Source organism: Megalobrama amblycephala, linkage group LG7 (assembly GCF_018812025.1).
Source record: "Megalobrama amblycephala isolate DHTTF-2021 linkage group LG7, ASM1881202v1, whole genome shotgun sequence".
Taxonomy (NCBI): domain Eukaryota; kingdom Metazoa; phylum Chordata; class Actinopteri; order Cypriniformes; family Xenocyprididae; genus Megalobrama; species Megalobrama amblycephala.
The window spans coordinates 48,045,241-48,066,914 of record NC_063050.1 but is presented as its reverse complement, the minus strand read 5'-3'; the positions used below and the strand labels follow the sequence as shown (position 1 = coordinate 48,066,914).

The following is a 21,674-nucleotide window of genomic DNA, read 5'->3' as shown; positions in this document are numbered from 1 at the left end:
CAAAATATATAGTCTTAAAAGTTTTGCAGCCCATCCTCAAGCTAACCACAGGCTCTACTCTTCACCACAGTGATAACCCTACAAAACTAACACAACAGAACATCCCAACATAACACAACATCAAACCAAAACTTATGTCTTAATTATGTCTCCCTATGTTATTCTTGTGCAAAAAACACACAAAATAACACTTAATTTCAACATTTATTTATACAGTCTGCCGCAAAGCATGCTGGGAATTAGAAATCTGCTGCAACTCATATTAATTATCATATTAAGTTCAGCTTACTACAATGAAATGTTGAGTTCACGCAACTTTTTTCTATTAAGTACAATGAACTTTCATTATTATTTGAGTGAGACAAACTCATTTTATTTAATTAAATTCACTGTTCGGTTTTGATAATTCATGATAATGATAATCTCGGGTGATGTTTATGTGCTTTATTTAATCTTAAAAGCATCTAATGTGAGTTTCAGTATCATTTTGTGTGCCTTTTAAAGCCATTCTGAAAACAACAATAGACAGTTCACCTCAGAATTACCTTCAAAATAAATAAAAGGAAACAAGAACATTTCAGCAAACTGTCAACTCATTGTGAACAGACAAGTGTATTCTATGACAAAGATTCAACTCAGTATGTATTATTAATAATGTTACAATGGTATAATATTCATGAATTTGATTATGTACTTATCCATTTCTTTGCAGAGAGAGCCTGCCCACGCACACTTCTGATTGGCTGTGATTTTTGATTGACTTTATCATGTCTTATATTCGCGTTGCGTCTGGTGTGGACAGACAAATTGTTTGTCGCTGGAATCTTGTCGCATCGCCTCTGTTTAGGACATGGTGTAACCCAGCACAATAGGAACTACCAGTGACATAAGTGTGTGTTGATTGGCCGAACGCGTGCCATACGAAACACTGGCACTCGCCATTTTTAAAAAGCTGTGTAAACGCACACAGTTTAACTATACTTACTCCACAAACATGGAAAACAGAGATAGATGGACTGACGCCGAAGTTCAGGCACTTCTCAACCAATCATGGTGTCCTCCATCCTCCAGGTGTTGACGTTGCTGAATGCTGCGCTTAAATGATGTTGCTGTCTGCTAACTTACATCAACCAGAAAAACGGCCTAGTATAGTTCCTATAACTGAGTTTCTAAGCCCTTATTTATTAACGTGGTATATGTCAAAGTCCCATGGTATTGATACCATCAGTTTCCTCCACACTACTGCCACTGGGTTAGAGAGTCAGGATGAGACAAGGGGTGAAAATGAAACTTCCTCAATTGAACTGAATCAAACAAAGCGCTTCAATCTAAAATAAAGAAATTACACAAAATATGTTGGACATTTTAGCTTATGGACATGCAGTGACACTAATGAGACATCATTAAGAATGAAAAGAGAGAGAAATCGATGGACAGATAGAGTGTGTGAGAGAGAAACTGCAATTATAATCAGACTGACCGTCAGGTGGCCTGATGTCTAATCACACATCCATTCAGCTCCACCCGCTCGCTAACCTATTTTCTGCTCTCGTTCCTCTAGTACTGCAGTTCTAGCTTATATTATTTCCCCCTACCTGTCCGTTCTTCTCATCATCACCTGTCTGATTCATGCTGTCATCTTTGTTCACATCTCTAAATGTCCACTTGAATTAAGGCGAAAGGTATATTGAGCTAAAGCACTTGCCTTCCCGTAACACCATCTTTCTCAACCTGTTTTGTAATGGAACCATGGGAGCATTTCTGCATTCAGTACCACTTGATTACCCACAGCCTAGATGCCTGTCCATTTAATTACCCACATATGCCTTTCTCTGACATTCAATGACTCATCATAAGCCATCTTCTTACTGCAAAGGAGGCACAGAAGATGAATCTGAAGTGGCATGTATAACATAAAAAATTGCATTTGGACAGACTTTGTACAGAGCCGGAATAAATGTTGTGGAAAACAATCAATATGTTTGAAATACCCTTACTATTTCTGCAGTATATGGTTTGCATACTGTGCACAGTACGCAGATTTGAGAATGGCTGGATTAACTCCTACATTTGTTAAAGTGTGAAACAGAGCACATAACACTGGGTACTGTATCCCACAATACAATGCACTTGACTTGACCTTTCTTTTTACTTGTGATTTTAACATCTCTTACTTGGCTTATTATTTGATTGAACTACACAAAATTTTATTAAAAGTGCTCATTATGATCAGATTTTTATTTTATTTTATTTTATTTTATTTTATTTTATTTTATTTTATTTTATTTTATTTTATTTTATTTTATTTTTTTATTTTATTTTTTTATTTTATTTTATTTTATTTTATTTTATTTTATTTTATTTTATTTTATTCATTTTTAAAAATAATTATCTTACGCTCACCCAGGCTGCATTTATTTAACCAAAAGTAAAACAGAAATATTTTAAAATATTATTAAATTTTAAATAACTATTTTTGCCATTTTAATATTTAGCATCCTTTTTAATGTAATTTATTCCTCTGATGGCAAAGCTGAATTTTCCAGTCTTCAGTGTCATATGATCGTTCAAAAATAATTCTAATATGCCAAATTGGTGTTCAAGCAACATTTCTTATTATTATCAATTTTGAAAACAGTTCAATATTGCTTAATATTTTAGTGAAAACCATGATACATTTTTTTCAGGATCCTTTGATGAATAGAAAGTTCAAAAGAACAGCATTTATTTTAATTTATTTGAAGTCATTACTGTCACTTTTGATCAATTTATTGTGTCCTTGCTGAATGAAATTCTAAAAAAATTAAAAATAAATAAAAATTCTTACTGACCCCAAACTATTGAATGGTATTTTATCATCATATTTAATAATTAACTTTTGTTTTATGAACCATTGTGGAGGACCACTTCATTTTCCATAATATTTTAATTTCTACCAATACTTTTAAAAGCCAGACTACATTAATCATGCTTACAAAATGGAAACATTAATATAACACCAAGAGTTTTTTTGTTCTCTCCCAATTTGCTGTATTGTCGAAATTCTTCTGTTTTGTTAATTGTTGAATATTACATTGTGATAATTTTCAAACGCTATGCAACAATATAAAGATCTCTGTTGATATGTGCTTGTTTATTTCCAGTGTAGTTTATATGTTGGTTTATCTTGGTTTCTCTCTCTCTCTCTGTCACACACACATTCCTCATAATTGCATGAACCGAGTGTTTTGAACCAAGAGGATGTTTGTGTTCAAACCGTCTTGATTCTCAGAGGAGTAAATGCCTCCAGCTATTAAAACAGAAATGCCACTAACAGTCCTCGTCTTCAACGCCCTAATTATAAACACACACAGACACACACACACACACACACACACACTCAGAACGACACAAGCACCCTCATCCTGATTCTCAAATCCCTAATTGCGCACTTCACACTCATGCACACACACAGTCTCAAAGTTTCCCTGATGGCCCACTTTGATATACATTACCCACAACCCTTTGTCCCCTTCCCATGTCCTCTCGAAGTTTGAAAAGCAATAACAAATCTGTGCAGTTGACTAATATGATAAATAAATAATGAGTATTCCTGATAAGCATGAAAATCTAAAAAATACTCAAAAGTTCTGTTCAAGGTTGAAGCAGCACTTTTCTATGATAGGTTACCTACAGTAACAAGTTCTCTTTCTCTGATTTTCTCAAAAGAAGTCTACAAATGCATCACTGTTGGTACTTGGGAATGATCTAGTGTGTGTGTGTTGAAATGTATCTCTTTTCTTGTAGGCTGAAGCCATACACCTCTTACAAATTTAAAATGATGGCCACAAATGATGTGGGAGACAGCGCCTTCAGCAAAGAAACGGAGCCAGTTACCACTCTGCAGGATGGTAATACTAGAATCTGTATGTTCTGCAAAGTGAATTATAATTTTGTAGAGTGCTTTTTGGATCTGAGTATATTTGAGAAAATCTGAATAGATTGTGAATTATTATTTTTTGAGAACTGTTTGGTGAGAAGATAGATAGATAGATAGATAGATAGATAGATAGATAGATAGATAGATAGATAGATAGATAGATAGATAGATAGATAGATAGATAGATAGATAGATAGATAGATAGATAGATAGATAGATAGATAGATAGATCGGTTAGATAGAATGAAAGACAGACAGATGGATAGATAGACAGATAGATAGATAGATAGATAGATAGATAGATAGATAGATAGATAGATAGATAGATAGATAGATAGATAGATAGATAGATAGATAGATAGATAAAACAGTTAGATAGACAGACAGATGATAGATAGATAGATAGATAGAACAGCAGACAGATAGATAGATAGATAGATAGATAGATAGATAGATAGATAGATAGATAGATAGATAGATAGATAGATAGATAGATAGATAGATAGATAGATAAAACAGTTAGATAGACAGACAGACAGACAGATAGATAGAACGGCAGACAGATAGATAAATAGAATGGTAGATAGATAGAATGGCAGTCAGATAGATAGACAAAACAGTTAGATAGAATGAAAGAGAGATAGATAGATAGATAGATAGATAGATAGATAGATAGATAGATAGATAGATAGATAGATAGATAGATAGATAGAACGGTTAGATAGAATGAAAGACAGACAGATGGATAGATAGATAGATAGATAGATAGATAGATAGATAGATAGATAGATAGATAGATAGATAGATAGATAGATAGATAGATAGATAGATAGATAGATAGATAAAACAGTTAGATAGACAGACAGACAGATAGATAGAACGGCAGACAGATAGATAAATAGAACGGTAGATAGATAGAATGGCAGACAGATAGATAGACAAAACAGTTAGATAGAATGAAAGACAGATAGAATATAGATAGATAGATAGAATGAAAGACAGACAGATGATAGATAGATAGATAGATAGAATGAAAGACAGATAGATAGATAGATAGATAGATAGATAGATAGATAGATAGATAGATAGAACAGTTAGATAGACAGACAGACAGATGATAGATAGATAGATAGATAGATAGATAGATAGATAGATAGATAGATAGATAGATAGATAGATAGAACAGTTAGATAGACAGACAGACAGATAGATAGAACGGCAGACAGATAGATAAATAGAACGGTAGATAGATAGAATGGCAGACAGATAGATAGACAAAACAGTTAGATAGATAGATAGATAGATAGATAGATAGATAGATAGATAGATAGATAGATAGAATGGCAGACAGATAGATAGAACGGCAGACAGATAGATAGAATGGCAGACAGATAGATAGACAAAACAGTTAGAATGAAAGACAGATAGAATATAGATAGATAGATAGAATGAAAGACGATAGATAGATAGATAGAACAGTTAGATAGACAGACAGACAGATAGATAGAACGGCAGACAGATAGATAAATAGAACGGTAGATAGATAGAATGGCAGACAGATAGATAGACAAAACAGTTAGATAGATAGATAGATAGATAGATAGATAGATAGATAGATAGATAGATAGATAGATAGCTAGATAGATAGATAGATAGAATGGCAGACAGATAGATAGAACGGCAGACAGATAGATAGAATGGCAGACAGATAGATAGACAAAACAGTTAGAATGAAAGACAGATAGAATATAGATAGATAGATAGATAGAATGAAAGACGATAGATAGATAGATAGATAGATAGATAGATAGATAGATAGATAGATAGATAGATAGAACAGTTAGATAGACAGACAGATAGATAGAATGGCAGACAGATAGATAGACAAAACAGTTAGATAGATAGATAGATAGATAGATAGATAGATAGATAGATAGATAGATAGATAGATAGATAGATAGATAGATAGATAGATAGATAGATAGAATGGCAGACAGATAGATAGAACGGCAGACAGATAGATAGAATGGCAGACAGATAGATAGACAAAACAGTTAGAATGAAAGACGATAGATAGATAGATAGATAGATAGATAGATAGATAGATAGATAGATAGATAGATAGATAGATAGAACAGTTAGATAGACAGACAGACAGATAGATAGAACGGCAGACAGATAGATAAATAGAACGGTAGATAGATAGAATGGCAGACAGATAGATAGACAAAACAGTTAGATAGATAGATAGATAGATAGATAGAATGGCAGACAGATAGATAGAACGGCAGACAGATAGATAGAATGGCAGACAGATAGATAGACAAAACAGTTAGAATGAAAGACAGATAGAATATAGATAGATAGATAGAATGAAAGACGATAGATAGATAGATAGAACAGTTAGATAGACAGACAGACAGATAGATAGAACGGCAGACAGATAGATAAATAGAACGGTAGATAGATAGAATGGCAGACAGATAGATAGACAAAACAGTTAGATAGATAGATAGATAGATAGATAGATAGATAGATAGATAGATAGATAGATAGATAGATAGATAGATAGATAGAATGGCAGACAGATAGATAGAACGGCAGACAGATAGATAGAATGGCAGACAGATAGATAGACAAAACAGTTAGAATGAAAGACAGATAGAATATAGATAGATAGATAGATAGATAGATAGATAGATAGATAGATAGATAGATAGATAGATAGAATGAAAGACGATAGATAGATAGATAGATAGATAGATAGATAGATAGATAGATAGATAGATAGATAGATAGATAGATAGATAGATAGATAGATAGATAGATAGAACAGTTAGATAGACAGACAGATAGATAGAATGGCAGACAGATAGATAGACAAAACAGTTAGATAGATAGATAGATAGATAGATAGATAGATAGATAGATAGAATGGCAGACAGATAGATAGAACGGCAGACAGATAGATAGAATGGCAGACAGATAGATAGACAAAACAGTTAGAATGAAAGACGATAGATAGATAGATAGATAGATAGATAGATAGATAGATAGAACAGTTAGATAGACAGACAGACAGATAGATAGAACGGCAGACAGATAGATAAATAGAACGGTAGATAGATAGAATGGCAGACAGATAGATAGACAAAACAGTTAGATAGATAGATAGATAGATAGATAGATAGATAGATAGATAGATAGATAGATAGATAGATAGATAGATAGATAGATAGATAGATAGATAGATAGATAGACAAAACAGATATAATGAAAGACAGACAGATGATAGATAGACAGACAGACAGACAGACAGATAGATAGATAAATAGATAGATAGATAGACAAAACAGTTAGATAGATAGATAGATAGATAGATAGATAGATAGATAGATAGATAGATAGATAGATAGATAGATAGAATGGCAGACAGATAGATAGAACGGCAGACAGATAGATAGAATGGCAGACAGATAGATAGACAAAACAGTTAGAATGAAAGACAGATAGAATATAGATAGATAGATAGATAGATAGATAGATAGATAGATAGATAGATAGATAGATAGATAGATAGATAGATAGACAAAACAGTTTGATAGAATGAAAGACAGATAGATAGACAGACAAACAGACAGACAGACAGACAGATAGATAGATAGATAGATAGATAGATAGATAGATAGATAGATAGATAGATAGATAGATAGATAGACAAAACAGTTAGATATAATGAAAGACAGACAGATGATAGACAGGCAGACAGATAGATAGATAGATAGATAGATAGATAGATAGATAGATAGATAGATAGATAGATAGATAGATAGATAGATAGATAGACAAAACAGTTAGATATAATGAAAGACAGACAGATGATAGACAGACAGACAGACAGACAGATAGATAGATAGATAGATAGATAGATAGATAGATAGATAGATAGATAGATAGATAGATAGATAGATAGATAGATAGATAGATAGATAGATAGATAGATAGACAAAACAGTTAGATATAATGAAAGGCAGACAGATGATAGACAGACAGACAGACAGACAGACAGATAGATAGATAGATAGATAGATAGATAGATAGATAGATAGATAGATAGATAGATAGATAGACAAAACAGTTAGATATAATGAAAGACAGACAGATGATAGATAGACAGACAGACAGATAGATAGATAGATAGATAGATAGATAGATAGATAGATAGATAGATAGATAGATAGATAGATAGATAGATAGATAGATGGATGGATGGATGGATGGATGGATGGATGGATGGATTAAATGTGTTTGTCTGTGTTTGTTTAGTGCCAGATGAAGCGCCAGTCATTTTGAACGTCAAACCTTCAACCACAACATCTGTGATCGTCCAGTGGCAGGTAAACGTTCTAAAACAATGAGTTACATCCACAGACTGCTTTTCAACAGAAAAAAGATCAAACCCACCCCAAACTTTTGAACAGTAGTCGACCTATAATTATCATCAGTATTTCTCTACTCTCAATGTATTTTTTCACTGACCTCGTTGCTACAGTATGCATTATGGAATTCCATCTCGGCAAAACATTGTCTAAACAAGGGATCTTGGAAGGCAGCATAAGGCTGGAACAGTCTTCAGGTCAAGAGCTCACTAAGTTTTGGAACAGAGCTTTAGCCCGAGTAGGTGTCACAAGAACTTTTCCTGTCTTTCCATTTAACTGAAGGTTCAGGGGTTCAAATTGTCCAACACCGTTTAATAGCAGACTTGTGTGCAAAGTATTCAGCTGGCCCTCTCAATGTTAATTATGTTTGGCAAGCAGGTTCTTAGCCTTACTCTTTACCCTCTAATTAGTTACCAGTCATTTCACGTACCTCCTCAATCTATTCACACACATACGGATACATTTACAAAGCTGGCCTGTTTTGACCCCATCTTAATTAACTTTGCCTATAACACTGATCACATACTAAATAAGACACGTCCATAATAGAATAGGAGAGTGAGAACACATGTTAGAGAGAGTCAGAGTAGGAACAACCAGATCAGGCCTTTACTGACCTGTGGTCTCAGCTAACTTGTCCTCTGTTGATCTGTGCTATCTCTTGGGCTGATGTGCATTGTGCTGTAATTACTTTCTGTCATCGTCCCTAACTGCTAATTAGCCGGCAGCAGGCAACATAGATGCTGTCTTCAACGTTCTTTCATTAAGTAGCAGCACAGGTCATATGCTGAAAAGTCAGGTGAATATTTCCTAGCCTGAGTTAAATGGAGTAATTAGATGGCAGTTTGCTTCTTGGAGACTGACTGAAACTCAATATGTCTGTCTGCAGCCGCCTGCAGAGGGAACTGTCAATGGGATTCTTGTGGGATATCGTGTGTATTATCGTGAACTTCCACGTGAGAACAACTCAGACGAGCCGAAGACAGCAACCAACCAATCAACAATCAGTCCTGAGTTCAGAGGTTAGTCTATCTATCTATCTATCTATCTCTCTGTCTGCCGATCTATGTATCTGTCTGTTATTCTAGCTATCATTCTGTCAGTCATTTTATCTCTCTGTCTATCAATCTATCTGTCTGTCTGTCATTTTATCAATCTGTCTGTCATTTTATCTATCTGTCTGTCTTATCTGTCAGTCTGTCTGTCCTTCTAAATATTGCTCTATCTTTGATCTTTCTGTCGTTCTATCAATCTGTCTGTCATTCTATCTATTGTTCTATCTATACTGCCCTACAAAGGCAAAGTGCAGTAACTACGCAAACACTGAAACTGAGAAAAATGCCTTTAAAGTTTTTACACCAGCCAGTCAAACACGTTGTAGGTAGATTAGTGGTAATGCATTCATGTAATGCCTTCTTAGGAAGAAATTTTTTATAGATAAAAACCATGACCACTGATGTGACCTTTGACCTCCAAAATGTAGATACTGCACTCTGCCTTTGGATGACCTTAAACAACTAAAACACCATTGCAAAAGCAAAGTGCAGTATCTACAAACTAAATGTGTTCATCCAACTTTATTGTTGTTTCTTACTACACGTTGATTGTTTTCAATAACTTTAATATTTTATTTTTTGATGTTTGCGTGTTGTGAATGTTAAAATTGCTCTGAGGACTGGAGTAATGATGCTGAAAATTCAGCTTTAATCAGAGGAATAAATAACATTTTACAATAAATCCACATAGAAAACAGCTATTTGACTATTTTTGATCAAATAAATTCCGCCTTCCTCTTTCAAAGACATTAAAGAAGTATTATTTCAAACTTGATCACCAGTGTGTAAAATAATGCATGTGAACTAATTAGAAAATGATATATTTTAGACACTTTTCTAACACGGGACATAGGCTACTTAAATATGTTTAGTTAGGCCATGTTTAGTATACGTTTGCGAATGATATTTCGAGTTTTATGAATAATTTTCAAATGATTGTGAAATTACTGAAGAAATCCTAATAACAGATACACAAACATTCACTCTTATCTGGCATGCTGAAACAACGTTAATGTTTCTGTGTCCATTGTGTGACGAATAACGTCATTAAAATATGAAAAGGTCAGAAGTGCATGCCTGTAAATGAATGTCCGTTGTTTATTTATTTATTTTTTAATCAAACAGTAAAAGTGCCACGCTGCTCAGTTTCTGTGGACAGTAGACAGACAGACAGACAACGCTAGAGAGACTGAGCACACTACGTTTTTTTTGGCTGAAGTGGGTCGGCCGCGCCCACGCGAACGGAGGATACAGACTACGTAAATTTACTTTAATTCATTCTTCACATATATTTACATCGCAACGGGCCGGCCCACATTGTCCAGCGGCCAACCGGGAAAACTCTCGGTACTCCCGATGGCCAGTCCGCCCCTGATTACGTTGAGTGTATAGCCATCAATGGAGCAGCGCAGGTAGGCTAAAATATCGGTCTAATTTGCTAGCAGCTAGCAAGTTAATGTTAATTGATTATAAAGCTGTCATTTACTTGGCTAGGAGTTAATATTTTGCTATCTTCCTTTCTCGTCTTTGGATATTTGCGTTTTAACGCAAGTTTAACCATCATGCCGCAGCTGTCAAAGCCGGGAAAACAAAGCTAGAATGCAGTAACATCACTTACTGCGGTTTGCCTTGGTATTAGCTTCAATTTTGTAGTTACTGCAATTTTGACACCCTCGTTTCTCAGAAACGGGACAATTTTGAACCGGGATACTTTGTCACAAGACAGAACAGATGTTACAAAGCCCATTTCAAGCCATAACTCATTTTTGATCAAACGTGTAGTTACTGCGCTTTGCCTTTGGACGGCAGTATAGATCTGTCGTTCTATCAATCTAACTGTTGTTCTTTCTATCGTTCTATCTATCGATCTGTCTGTTGATATGTCTGTCGTTCTATCTATCAATCTGTCTGTTGTTCTTTCTATCGATCTGTCTGTCATTCGATCTGTTGTTCTATCGATCTGTCTGTTGATCTGTCTGTGATTCTTTCTATCTATCTATCTATCTATCTATCTATCTATCTATCTCTGTCTGTCTGTCTATCTCTGTCTGTTGTTCTATGTATCTGTCTGTTATTCTAGCTATCATTCTGTCAGTCATTTTATCTATCTGTCTATCAATCTGTCTGTCTGTCTGTCATTTTATCTATCTGTCTGTCTATCGATCTGTCTGTCTTATCTGTCAATCTGTCTGTCCTTCTAAATATTGCTCTATCTTTGATCTTTCTGTCGTTCTATCAATCTGTCTGTTCTATCTACAGATCTGTCTGTTAATGTCTGTCGTTCTATCAATCGAACTGTCGCACCTTCTATCGTTCTATCTATCGATCTGTCCGTTGATCTGTCTGTTGATATGTCTGTCGTTCTATCTATCAATCTGTCTGTTGTTCTTTCTATTGATCTGTCTGTCATTCGATCTGTTGTTCTATCGATCTGTCTGTTGATCTGTCTGTGATTCTATCTATCTATCTATCTATCTCTGTCTGTCTGTCTGTCTATCTCTGTCTGTCTGTCATTCTATGTATCTGTCTGTTATTCTAGCTATCATTCTGTCAGTCATTTTATCTATGTGTCTATCAATCTGTCTGTCTGTCTGTCATTTTATCATTCTGTCAGTCATTTTATCTATCTGTCTGTCTATCGATCTGTCTGTCTTATCTGTCAATCTGTCTGTCCTTCTAAATATTGCTCTATCTTTGATCTTTGTCATTCTATCAATCTGTCTGTCATTCTTTCTATCGTTCTATCAATCGATCTGTCTGTTGATCTGTCTGTGATTCTATCTATCTATCTATCTATCTATCTATCTATCTATCTATCTATCTATCTATCTATCTATCTATCTATCTATCTATCTATCTATCTATCTATCATTCTGTCTGTCTGTCTGTCTGTCTGTACTTCTATCTTTTGATATGTCTGTCTTTTTATCTATCTCTCTCTTCCATGCATTGCTTGAATCTCAAACTGAAATTATTGTTTTGAATTTTATTTTTTGTTGTCAGGTGAAATTTGTTTTCATAGTGCTAATGCTAATAAAAAAACAAATGTGATAAATATGTTTTGTCAATGTTGTACTACTTTCCATTTCAGATGTCTTCTGTTCTCAAATGCATATTAAGCAGTTTCCCTTGTGTAATTTCTCTCTTATTCTCTTTTCCCCTCTCGCTCTCTGGGTTTATTTCACTACTCAAACAGCTAAGAGCACTTTTAAGACAGTGAGCAGCCCTTCATTAACAGAATTTGAATTAACGCGTAAGTATTTTTTGATATTATTTTAATTGCTGAGTTGTTTCAATAGTTGTAATCTTTGAAGTGTTAACAGAGTCACATTCAAGCCTGAAGGCTTTCAAACTCCCTGTTCTATCCTCTGATCTCCTCTACCTCTATAACAAACACTTCCCCTAGTCTTTACGCTTTGTTGTTTAGCCTCTGGTCCTGTCATGATCTGCTGTGAGGAAGGGGAAAAAATGTAAATCTATTTTGTTCTCCGCCTCATTTCCACACCCTTCATCTCATATCCACGTCCCTCTTCCGTCGCCTAGTTTTACTTTTTTTTTTTTGTTAAATTATTTCCCTTCTTTATGTCTCTTTCTCTACTTGTCTCTAAACTAGTACTTCAGCATTCTTTTAAGCTTCCATCTTATTTTTCTTCTTTTTAATGGTGTTTTTCAGAGCTCAGCAAGTACAGACGATACACGATTGTCATGACTGCATTTAATGTTGTTGGAGAAAGCCCTTCAAGTGCACCTGTAGAGGTGTTTGTGGGAGAAGCAGGTATGTTTTTATGCCTTATTAGGATCAATCCTATGACTCAGTTCTAAAACTTGAACCACAAACTTGCAAAAAGTCCAAAATGCTTTTTTGACTTTATATAGTTGTAATATAGTTGTTGTTTGATTATAAATCTGATATGCATCTGCTATCTTATCATCTGACCTACCATTAAACACTATATTCGATATTTGGTCTGGTCTGAGCACTTATCGTTTATGTAACGTTAACGAGGAGTACATTCACACATGAGTGAGATGTAATATGCAATCATTCTTCAAAGTCACACAACCTGTTTTATCTGGTTATGAGCTGTATTGGAAAGAAAAGAGGGACTTGAATCGCCTAGTGTGGACCAATTATCTGCACAAACTATTAGACATTGCAGAGCGGATCCATTTGCGTGACCTATTGATACACGCCATAGACCAGTTTCCACTATGCAGCGCAAATCAATTTAGCCAGTGATGTGCTGCCTGGTTGGGTATTTATATAAAAAACAGTAGGTTATGTCTTCACTGAAGGTAAACAGACATCAGATATTTGAATAATATCAGATATGTGTATTATTGTGTAAATATAGACAGCAATTGCTGTATGTATGTACTCCATATATACAAGATCATTCATGAATGCTCTATATAAGTCAAATAGAGTAGATATGACCTTATAGGCTATAGGCTCTGTTTGTGTGTTAATGTATCGCAGTACATGTCAAAGCTAATTTAACTGTAAACTCATCTGATATGTAGAGCATTATGAAAGCCCATTACCTAAGCTAATTTAAAAAATGAGCCATGTGCACAAATCAGATTAGTGTGCACATCTGACCTCTCCGAAAGATCCGAATGAGAGGGACGGCACATCATTAAATACAATGTCCCTCTGGCATGACTTTAACACACAAAGACAACAAGGCCATCTTAATTACATATCTCTCTTTATAGAAGTGTAGAATGAGCTGAAATGGGAATTTGAAGCCAACTAATCAACTGATCTATGATTATATATTATATAGTTTTGTATGGACTGGGGAAAGAGTGTGATTATACAATGATATATGTATGTATATATATATATATATATATATATATATATATATATATATATATATATATATATATATATATATATTCAAACCAAGATTTATTCAGACACACTGAACATTTCATTTATTAATACAGTTTATTCACTATAGTTTAAAAAATGGTAATAAAATATGACAAGATCTCAGAGGTAAACTGTGTCAGAAAAAAAAAAAAAAAATCTTAATTATGTCAGATAACACTTAAGCAAAACATGATCAGGTCAAAGTATCTGAATCATTTTTGGTTACAAATTTGTATCAATTTTACTGGTCGTCCGCTGTATGAAGAATTTTTGGGTCACAGTTTACTTTATTTTGCTATCCTCACTTACATAAATGAACTATAGTTTCCTAAAAATATATCAAAAATATCAAAAATGTCTGAATAATTTTTGGTTTGACTGATATATATATATATGATATAAAATATGTACTATAAAAATAAATACTAATTATTAAATTATCATATTATCATCACATCAATATTATATATTATTATGAATATATCTAGATATTATATCCATGCTCACCAAGGTTGCAGTTATTTGAATAATGTAAAAACTGTAATATTATGAAATATTATATGAAATAACTGTAAATGTAATTTGTTCCTCCAGACATTCCTCCAATCTTTGGTGTTACATGATCCATCAAAAATCATTCAAATATGCTGATTTGGTTCTCAAGAAACATTTCTTACTTTTGTCAATGTTGAAAACATTTGTGCTGCTTCATATTTTTCTGGAAACCATGACAGCTGGCCTGTTTACAAAGACATGATATTTTACACATTTTAACGTGTCAATAAATCACTAAATCACTTTCCTTTCAGTTTAGTCACTGTCCATTATGCAACAGAGAAATGTCATCTGACATTTGGCCTTTATATGAGACAGATAGTCTATGAAGTAAATGGTTTTCCCACTGTGGTAGTCTAGACACATGCATGTTTTATTTGTTTGTTGCCCGGTTTAAAATCATAATTTTGTGTGTGTGTGTTCAAAGCTCCTTCAGTGGCTCCTCAGAATATTCAGGTGAAATCCGTGTCCTCCAGTCAGTTGGACGTAGAGTGGCAGCCTCCACCTGTCGAGACACAAAACGGAAATATTCAGGGTACAAGGTGACGCTAACTTTTTTTTTACTCACATACACGCGCAAAATATTATCCGTATGATTTATAATTATTTTAAAAAAGGCACAAGATCAAAGATGTCTGTCTAGAGTATGTTTACATAGATCAAAAATTAAGAAATAGTATGGACATTCACAAGAATCCATCCTGTTTAAACAACCCATAAGACACTGGGTATTAATAAGCATAATCGGTTATTAAATTCCATGTTTTTAATTGTCAAATGCATATTTTCATCCCTAGAAATGACTTGTTATTGCCATGCATGTTATGTGTTTGCCACATTGTACACTATGTGCCAAGTTTCAAGTTTCAGTGCATGAATACGTAATGCACAATTGTTTAGTCAGTTGTGAGCCCTGACTTTTATGAAAAGTATTTCCAAAATCAGTCAGGCAGTCCATCTGTTTACCGGCATAAATAAACTGTCGTTCATCTGCAGTCTGTCTTCCCTTATCTCACTGTCATCTGTTGATTTCACCGCATTAGCTTTCACCGTTGTTTTCCTATTTACGCCATCTGTACATCTGTCTCTCACAGACATTTGAACAGGAATTGGTTATGAATCCTTCTGTTCTGTCCACAAACACACAAAGTATCAATTCATATTTCATATTTCATTCTTGTTTCGGTGTGTGTTTGTGTATTTAAAGGATTAGTTCACCCAAAAATGAAAAAAATTGTCATCATTTACTTGCCCTCATTCCAAATCCATATGACTTTCTTTTTACCTTGGAACACAGGAGATATTCTTAAAAATGTGCTTAGTTGATGCATGATGAATGATGAATGTAGCATTCAAGCTTCCAAAATATAGCACATATACAGTGTCCTCCACAAATATTGGCACCCTTAGTAAATATGAGCGAAGGCGGCTGTGAAAATAAATCTGCATTGTTTATCTTTTTGATCTTTCATTCAAAAAATTCACAAAATTCTAACCTTTCATTGAAGGAAAAGAATTGAAAATGGGTGGAAAAGCTCATTATGAAATAAATGTTTTTCTCTAGTTAATGTTGGCCACAATTATTGGCACCCAATTATTGCAATGTCCTTTTCCCAAGATAACAGCTCTGAGTCTTCTTCTATAATGCCTGATGAGTTTGGAGAACACCTGACAAGAGATCAGAGACCATTCCTTCATGCAGAATCTCTCCAGATCCTTCAGATTCCAGCTCCATGTTGGTGCTTCTTCTCTTCAGTTCACTCCACTCATTTCTTTAGGGTTCAGGTCAGGGGACTGGGATGGCCATGGCAGAAGCTTCATTTTGTGCTCAGTGACACATTTTTGTGTTGGTTTTGATGTTTGTTTTGGATCATTGTCCTGATGGAAGATCCAACCACTACCCATTATTGGATTTCTAGCAGAAGCAGTCAGGTTTTGATTTTTTATCTGTTGGTATTTGATAGAATCCATGATGCCATGTATCTGAACAAGATGTCCAGGACCTCCAGCAGAAAAATAGGCTCACAGCATTAAAGATCCAGCAGCATATTTAACCATGGGCATGGGGTACTTTTTATCCATGTGTGCACCAAACCCATCTGGTGGGTTAGCTGCCAAAAAGCTATTTTTTTAGTTTCATCTGACCACAGAAGCCGGTCCCATTTGAAGTTCCAATCATGTCTGACGACTGAATATGCTGGAGATTGTTTCTGGATGAGCAAAGAAGGATTTTTCTTGAAACCCTCCCGAACAACTTGTGGGGATGTAGGTGCTGTTTGGTAATTTTTTTAGGCTTTCTGAGACTCAAGACTCCTTGAAGAGTCTTTGGCCACTCAAACTTTCCTCCTCACCGTGCATTAGGACGATTTAGACACACATCCTCTTCCAGGCAGATTTGTAACATCTTCAGTTGATTGAAACTTCTTAATTATTTCCCTGATGGGGGAAATGGGGATTTTCAATGCGTTAGCTTTTTTCTTATACCCATTTTCTATTTTGTGAAGCTCAACGATCTTTTGCTGCACATCAGAACTATATTATTTGTTTTTTCTCATTGTGATGAATGATTAAGGGGATTTGGCCTTTGTGTTTACACATATTTGTACTCCTGTGGAACAGGAAGTCATGGCTGCACAATTTCATGCTCCTAGTCACCCTGGTGTGCTAAAAAATATAAATGTGAATGGGAATATACTTCAGAGATATTTTACTCATAAGAATTTCTAGGGATGCCAATAATTGTGGCAAACATGTATTGGAGAAAAACATTTATTTCATAATGAGCTTTTAACCCCTTTTTCAATTCTTTTCCTTCAATGAAAGGTTAGAATTTTGTGAATTTTTTGAATGAAAGATCAAAAAGATAAACAATGCCGATTTTTTTTCACAGCCGCCTTTGCTCATATTTACTAAGGGTGCCAATATTTGTGGAGGGCACTGTATTATAAAAATATCATAAATATAAGAATATACACCGTTAAAAAATTGGGGTCTGTAAGTGAAAGATCCAACCCGAGTCCTGATAAAAACTATATCCTGAAGAGAAATCACAATGTCTGAGTCCTGTGTCGACAACCTGCCATTGCTAATACTTAGGGGTGTGACGAGACAGGTAGCTCATGAGACGAGATTGAGTTCACGAGAACGATATTTTTACACAGTATTTTTAAGAAATCCTCAATGACGAAATACATGACTAGAAAAATAGTCTGCAAGTGCATTTGAAATGTTTTAACTAAATTTTAGTCAATTTCGCATGATCGCGTGTGAGTAAGGAGCGGCGGTGCTGATTTCTACAAGATAAGACATTTGTCAGACTCTTAGGCTCTGTTGTGCAAAGAATCCTCCGCCATGGTCTTGTCAGTCATTTATTCTCGTCATGTGATCAGTGAACTCTGATTCCTGCTGCACTACGTATGACTCTGCTGCTTGTGTTGGATGAGCTGGATGGGATTGAAGCGACCGTTATCCAACTGAATTAAATGGTTTTTATTTCTATAAAACGACAGTGGAGGTGTAATGTAAATGTAGCGCTGGCATATTCTATGCTAATTTCACCCTCATATTCCATCATGACCATATCATGAGACAGCTTTTCACCTCGACGAGAAATCTCATCACATTTTAATGTCACACCCCTACTAATACTTAAGGGATCTCGTCACACCCCTACTAATACTGTACATGTGGCTTATGTACATTTTGAGAAAACTGCTTTGATCACACTATTAAATACAAATATTGCATTACCCTGCCACGGCGGGCCAGATTAAAAACCTACCCATAGCTTTAAGATGTTGATAATATCACCGTAATTCTAATTATCTGTTATTTCTCTTTCAAAAGACAAGTGTCAAGTTGTTACGCTGTCCTGTGATCTTTGTCTAGACGTGTTTCTTTTTTAAATGTTTCATAGATAGTGGTTTAGCATTTTTGTAATAACATAAAAATGGCACTGCTAGTTGAAATCCGGAAATTGGCGCGAAGAAGAACATAACATGACTACTGGTGTGACGTAACTGAAGAGACAAATTAGCATTATTAGCTGTGATGCATATCAAAACACTTTTAAAATAATTATTGAAGAATAGTTAAACGTTAAGAAAATTGTATTATTAAAAAATATTATAATGTATTTCCCTGGATCTGATTTGGCTGGGCAAGCTGTCAATCAGGGTGGGTGTAGGCCACCTGTAGAGTCGCCTCTGTTTTGAAGTTTGGACATTTTAATTTTTGGGTGAATATTTCTTTAAGTATGTATACGTGTCATTCACTTCTTCCCACAGATCCATTACTGGGAAAAGGACAGGCAGAATGAGACGGAGAAGGAACTAGTTTTGTTTGTTCCAGATACATCCGTGCACCTGAAGAACCTGACATCCTACACCACTTACCATGTGCAACTGTCTGCGTTTAACACGGCGGGGGACGGGCCGCTCAGTGCAGCCCGTAAAGGACGCACCTTGCAGGCTGGTGAGTCCCGCTGAGATCCTGTTACGCTTATCCGGGTGCATGCACGCCAGCCAACCAACTGAGACGTCCAAAACATTGTCAGACATGTCATTCCTCTGGTATTACTGCTTCTATTAAAGGTGCCCTCGAATGAAAAATTGAATTTATCTTGGCATAGTTAAATAACAAGAGTTCAGTACATGGAAAAGACATACAGTGAGTCTCAAACTCCATTGTTTCCTCCTTCTTATATAAATCTCATTTGTTTAAAAGACCTCAGAAGAACAGGCGAATCTCAACATAACACCGACTGTTACGTAACAGTCGGGATCATTAATATGTACGCCCCCAATATTTGCATATGCCAGCCCACGTTCCCAACATTATGAAAGGCATTAGACAAGGGTAGAACATCTGGATGTGCACAGCTGAATCAACAAACTAGGTAAGCAAGCAAGAACAACAGCGAAAAATGGCAGATGGAGCAATAATAACTGTCATGATCCATGATATCATGATATTTTTAGTGATATTTGTAAATTGTCTTTCTAAATGTTTCGTTAGCATGTTGCTAATGTACTGTTAAATGTGGTTAAAGTTACCATCGTTTCTCACTGTATTCACGGAGACAAGAGCCGTCGCTATTTTAATTTTTAAACACTTGCAGTCTGTATAATGCATAAACACAACTTCATTCTTTATAAATCTCTCCAACAGTGTGTAATGTTAGCTTTAGCCACGCAGCATAGCCTCAAACTCATTCAGAATCAATGTAAACAATATAACAGTATACAATACTCACATAATCCGACGCATGCATGCCGAACACTTTGTAAAGATCCATTTTGAGGGTTATATTAGCTGTGTAAACTTTGTTAAGGCACTGTTTAAGGCAAGCGCGAGCTCTGTGGGCGGAGAGCACGGGATTTAAAGGGGCCACAACATAAATCGGCGCGTTTATAATGATGCCCCAAAATAGGCAGTTAAAAAAATTAATAAAAAAAAATCTATGGGGTATTTTGAGCTGAAACTTCACAGACACATTCAGGGGACACCTTAGACTTATATTACATCTTTTAAAAACATAATCTAGGGCACCTTTAAGACAGTAAATGTGGCATTTGTTTCTGTAACCCTATTTAAAGGGTTAGTTCACCCAAAAATGAAATTTCTGTCATTAATTACTCACCCTCATGACATTCCAAACCCGTAAGACCTTTGTTCATCTTCGGAACACAAATTAAGATATTTTTGATGGAATCCGAGAGCTTTTTGATCTATGATAGACTGCAATGTAAGTACCACATTCAAGGCCAAGAAAGGTAGTAAAGACATTGTTAAAATAGTCCATGTGACTACCGTGGTCTACCTTAATGTTATGAAGCAAGAATACTTTTTGTGCGCAAAAAACAAAGAAAAATAACAACTTTATTCAACAATTTCTTCTCTTCCGTGTCAGTCTCCTATGCTGTTCACATAGTAAACAGTGCAGAGCTTCCGAGTTCTAGGTCAGAATGCCGACTCATTATTGGCCGGCTCCTGCGTCAGCATCACACGCATGCGTCGTGCTGCTCACGTGAACAGCTTCTGCCAATACTGAGCTGGCGTTCTGATGTAGCGATCTATGCTAATGTTTTTGTGGAACTGACCCAAAAGTTCGAACAGTAGTGTATTTTTTTTTATTTGTACATTATTTGTTGTTGATTGTATGGAAATAAGTTTAATTAGCAGAAGTGTGTACAAGAATGTTCTCTTTCTCTCTCAAGCTCCTGGAGCACCCAGTCGTGTGGTGTTTTCGGAGGTGACGGGAAGCTCGGTGAATGTGTCATGGGGAGTTCCTCTGCAGCCCAATGGAGTGGTGGAAGGCTACAGAGTGGTCTATGAGCCCACCGCACCAGTTCATGGTAAGCAGGATGGAGAGAAAACAACACTGCTGTCACTCTATATGATCATTATTCAAATTGAATATTTTAATTTTGAGTACAGATATATATATTATATAATATTCATAAAGATGCTTCTTCATTTGACAGGTGTCAGTAAGACAGTTACAGTGGAGATCAAGGGGAACTGGCAGCGCTGGCTGAAGGTTCGTGACCTGATGAGGGGCGTGACATATCGCTTCAAGGTTCAGGCCAGAACCATTGGTTATGGACCCGAACTAGAAGCCAATATCACTGCAGGACCAGTGGAAGGTATGTGAATAATAACTTATAATAAATAAAGAAACATCCCCTGCAGTTACAGACACAAGAGCTGGAGGCTTTCTTTGGATTAAATTAATTGTTGAATATGAAATGATTGCATTTCACTTGTGCTTTTCTAAAAACACTTTTCTAAACCCTGGGACCCTCTAGGAAGATGGCATTTCA

General features: G+C 35.3%; 1 protein-coding gene across 1 annotated transcript in view; it reads left to right on the top strand.

Moving 5' to 3' along the window:
- The window catches only part of sdk1b (sidekick cell adhesion molecule 1b), a 310,131-nt gene that overhangs the window by 278,435 nt on the left and 10,022 nt on the right, over nt 1–21,674 (top strand). The window contains exons 32-41 of the mRNA XM_048198429.1: nt 3,787–3,890; nt 8,246–8,316; nt 9,248–9,380; nt 12,610–12,666; nt 13,087–13,188; nt 15,278–15,392; nt 18,697–18,700; nt 19,137–19,323; nt 21,069–21,206; nt 21,336–21,497. Of these exons, the coding sequence (XP_048054386.1) occupies nt 3,787–3,890; nt 8,246–8,316; nt 9,248–9,380; nt 12,610–12,666; nt 13,087–13,188; nt 15,278–15,392; nt 18,697–18,700; nt 19,137–19,323; nt 21,069–21,206; nt 21,336–21,497 (1,073 nt within the window). The remainder of the gene's footprint in view (nt 1–3,786; nt 3,891–8,245; nt 8,317–9,247; nt 9,381–12,609; nt 12,667–13,086; nt 13,189–15,277; nt 15,393–18,696; nt 18,701–19,136; nt 19,324–21,068; nt 21,207–21,335; nt 21,498–21,674) is intronic.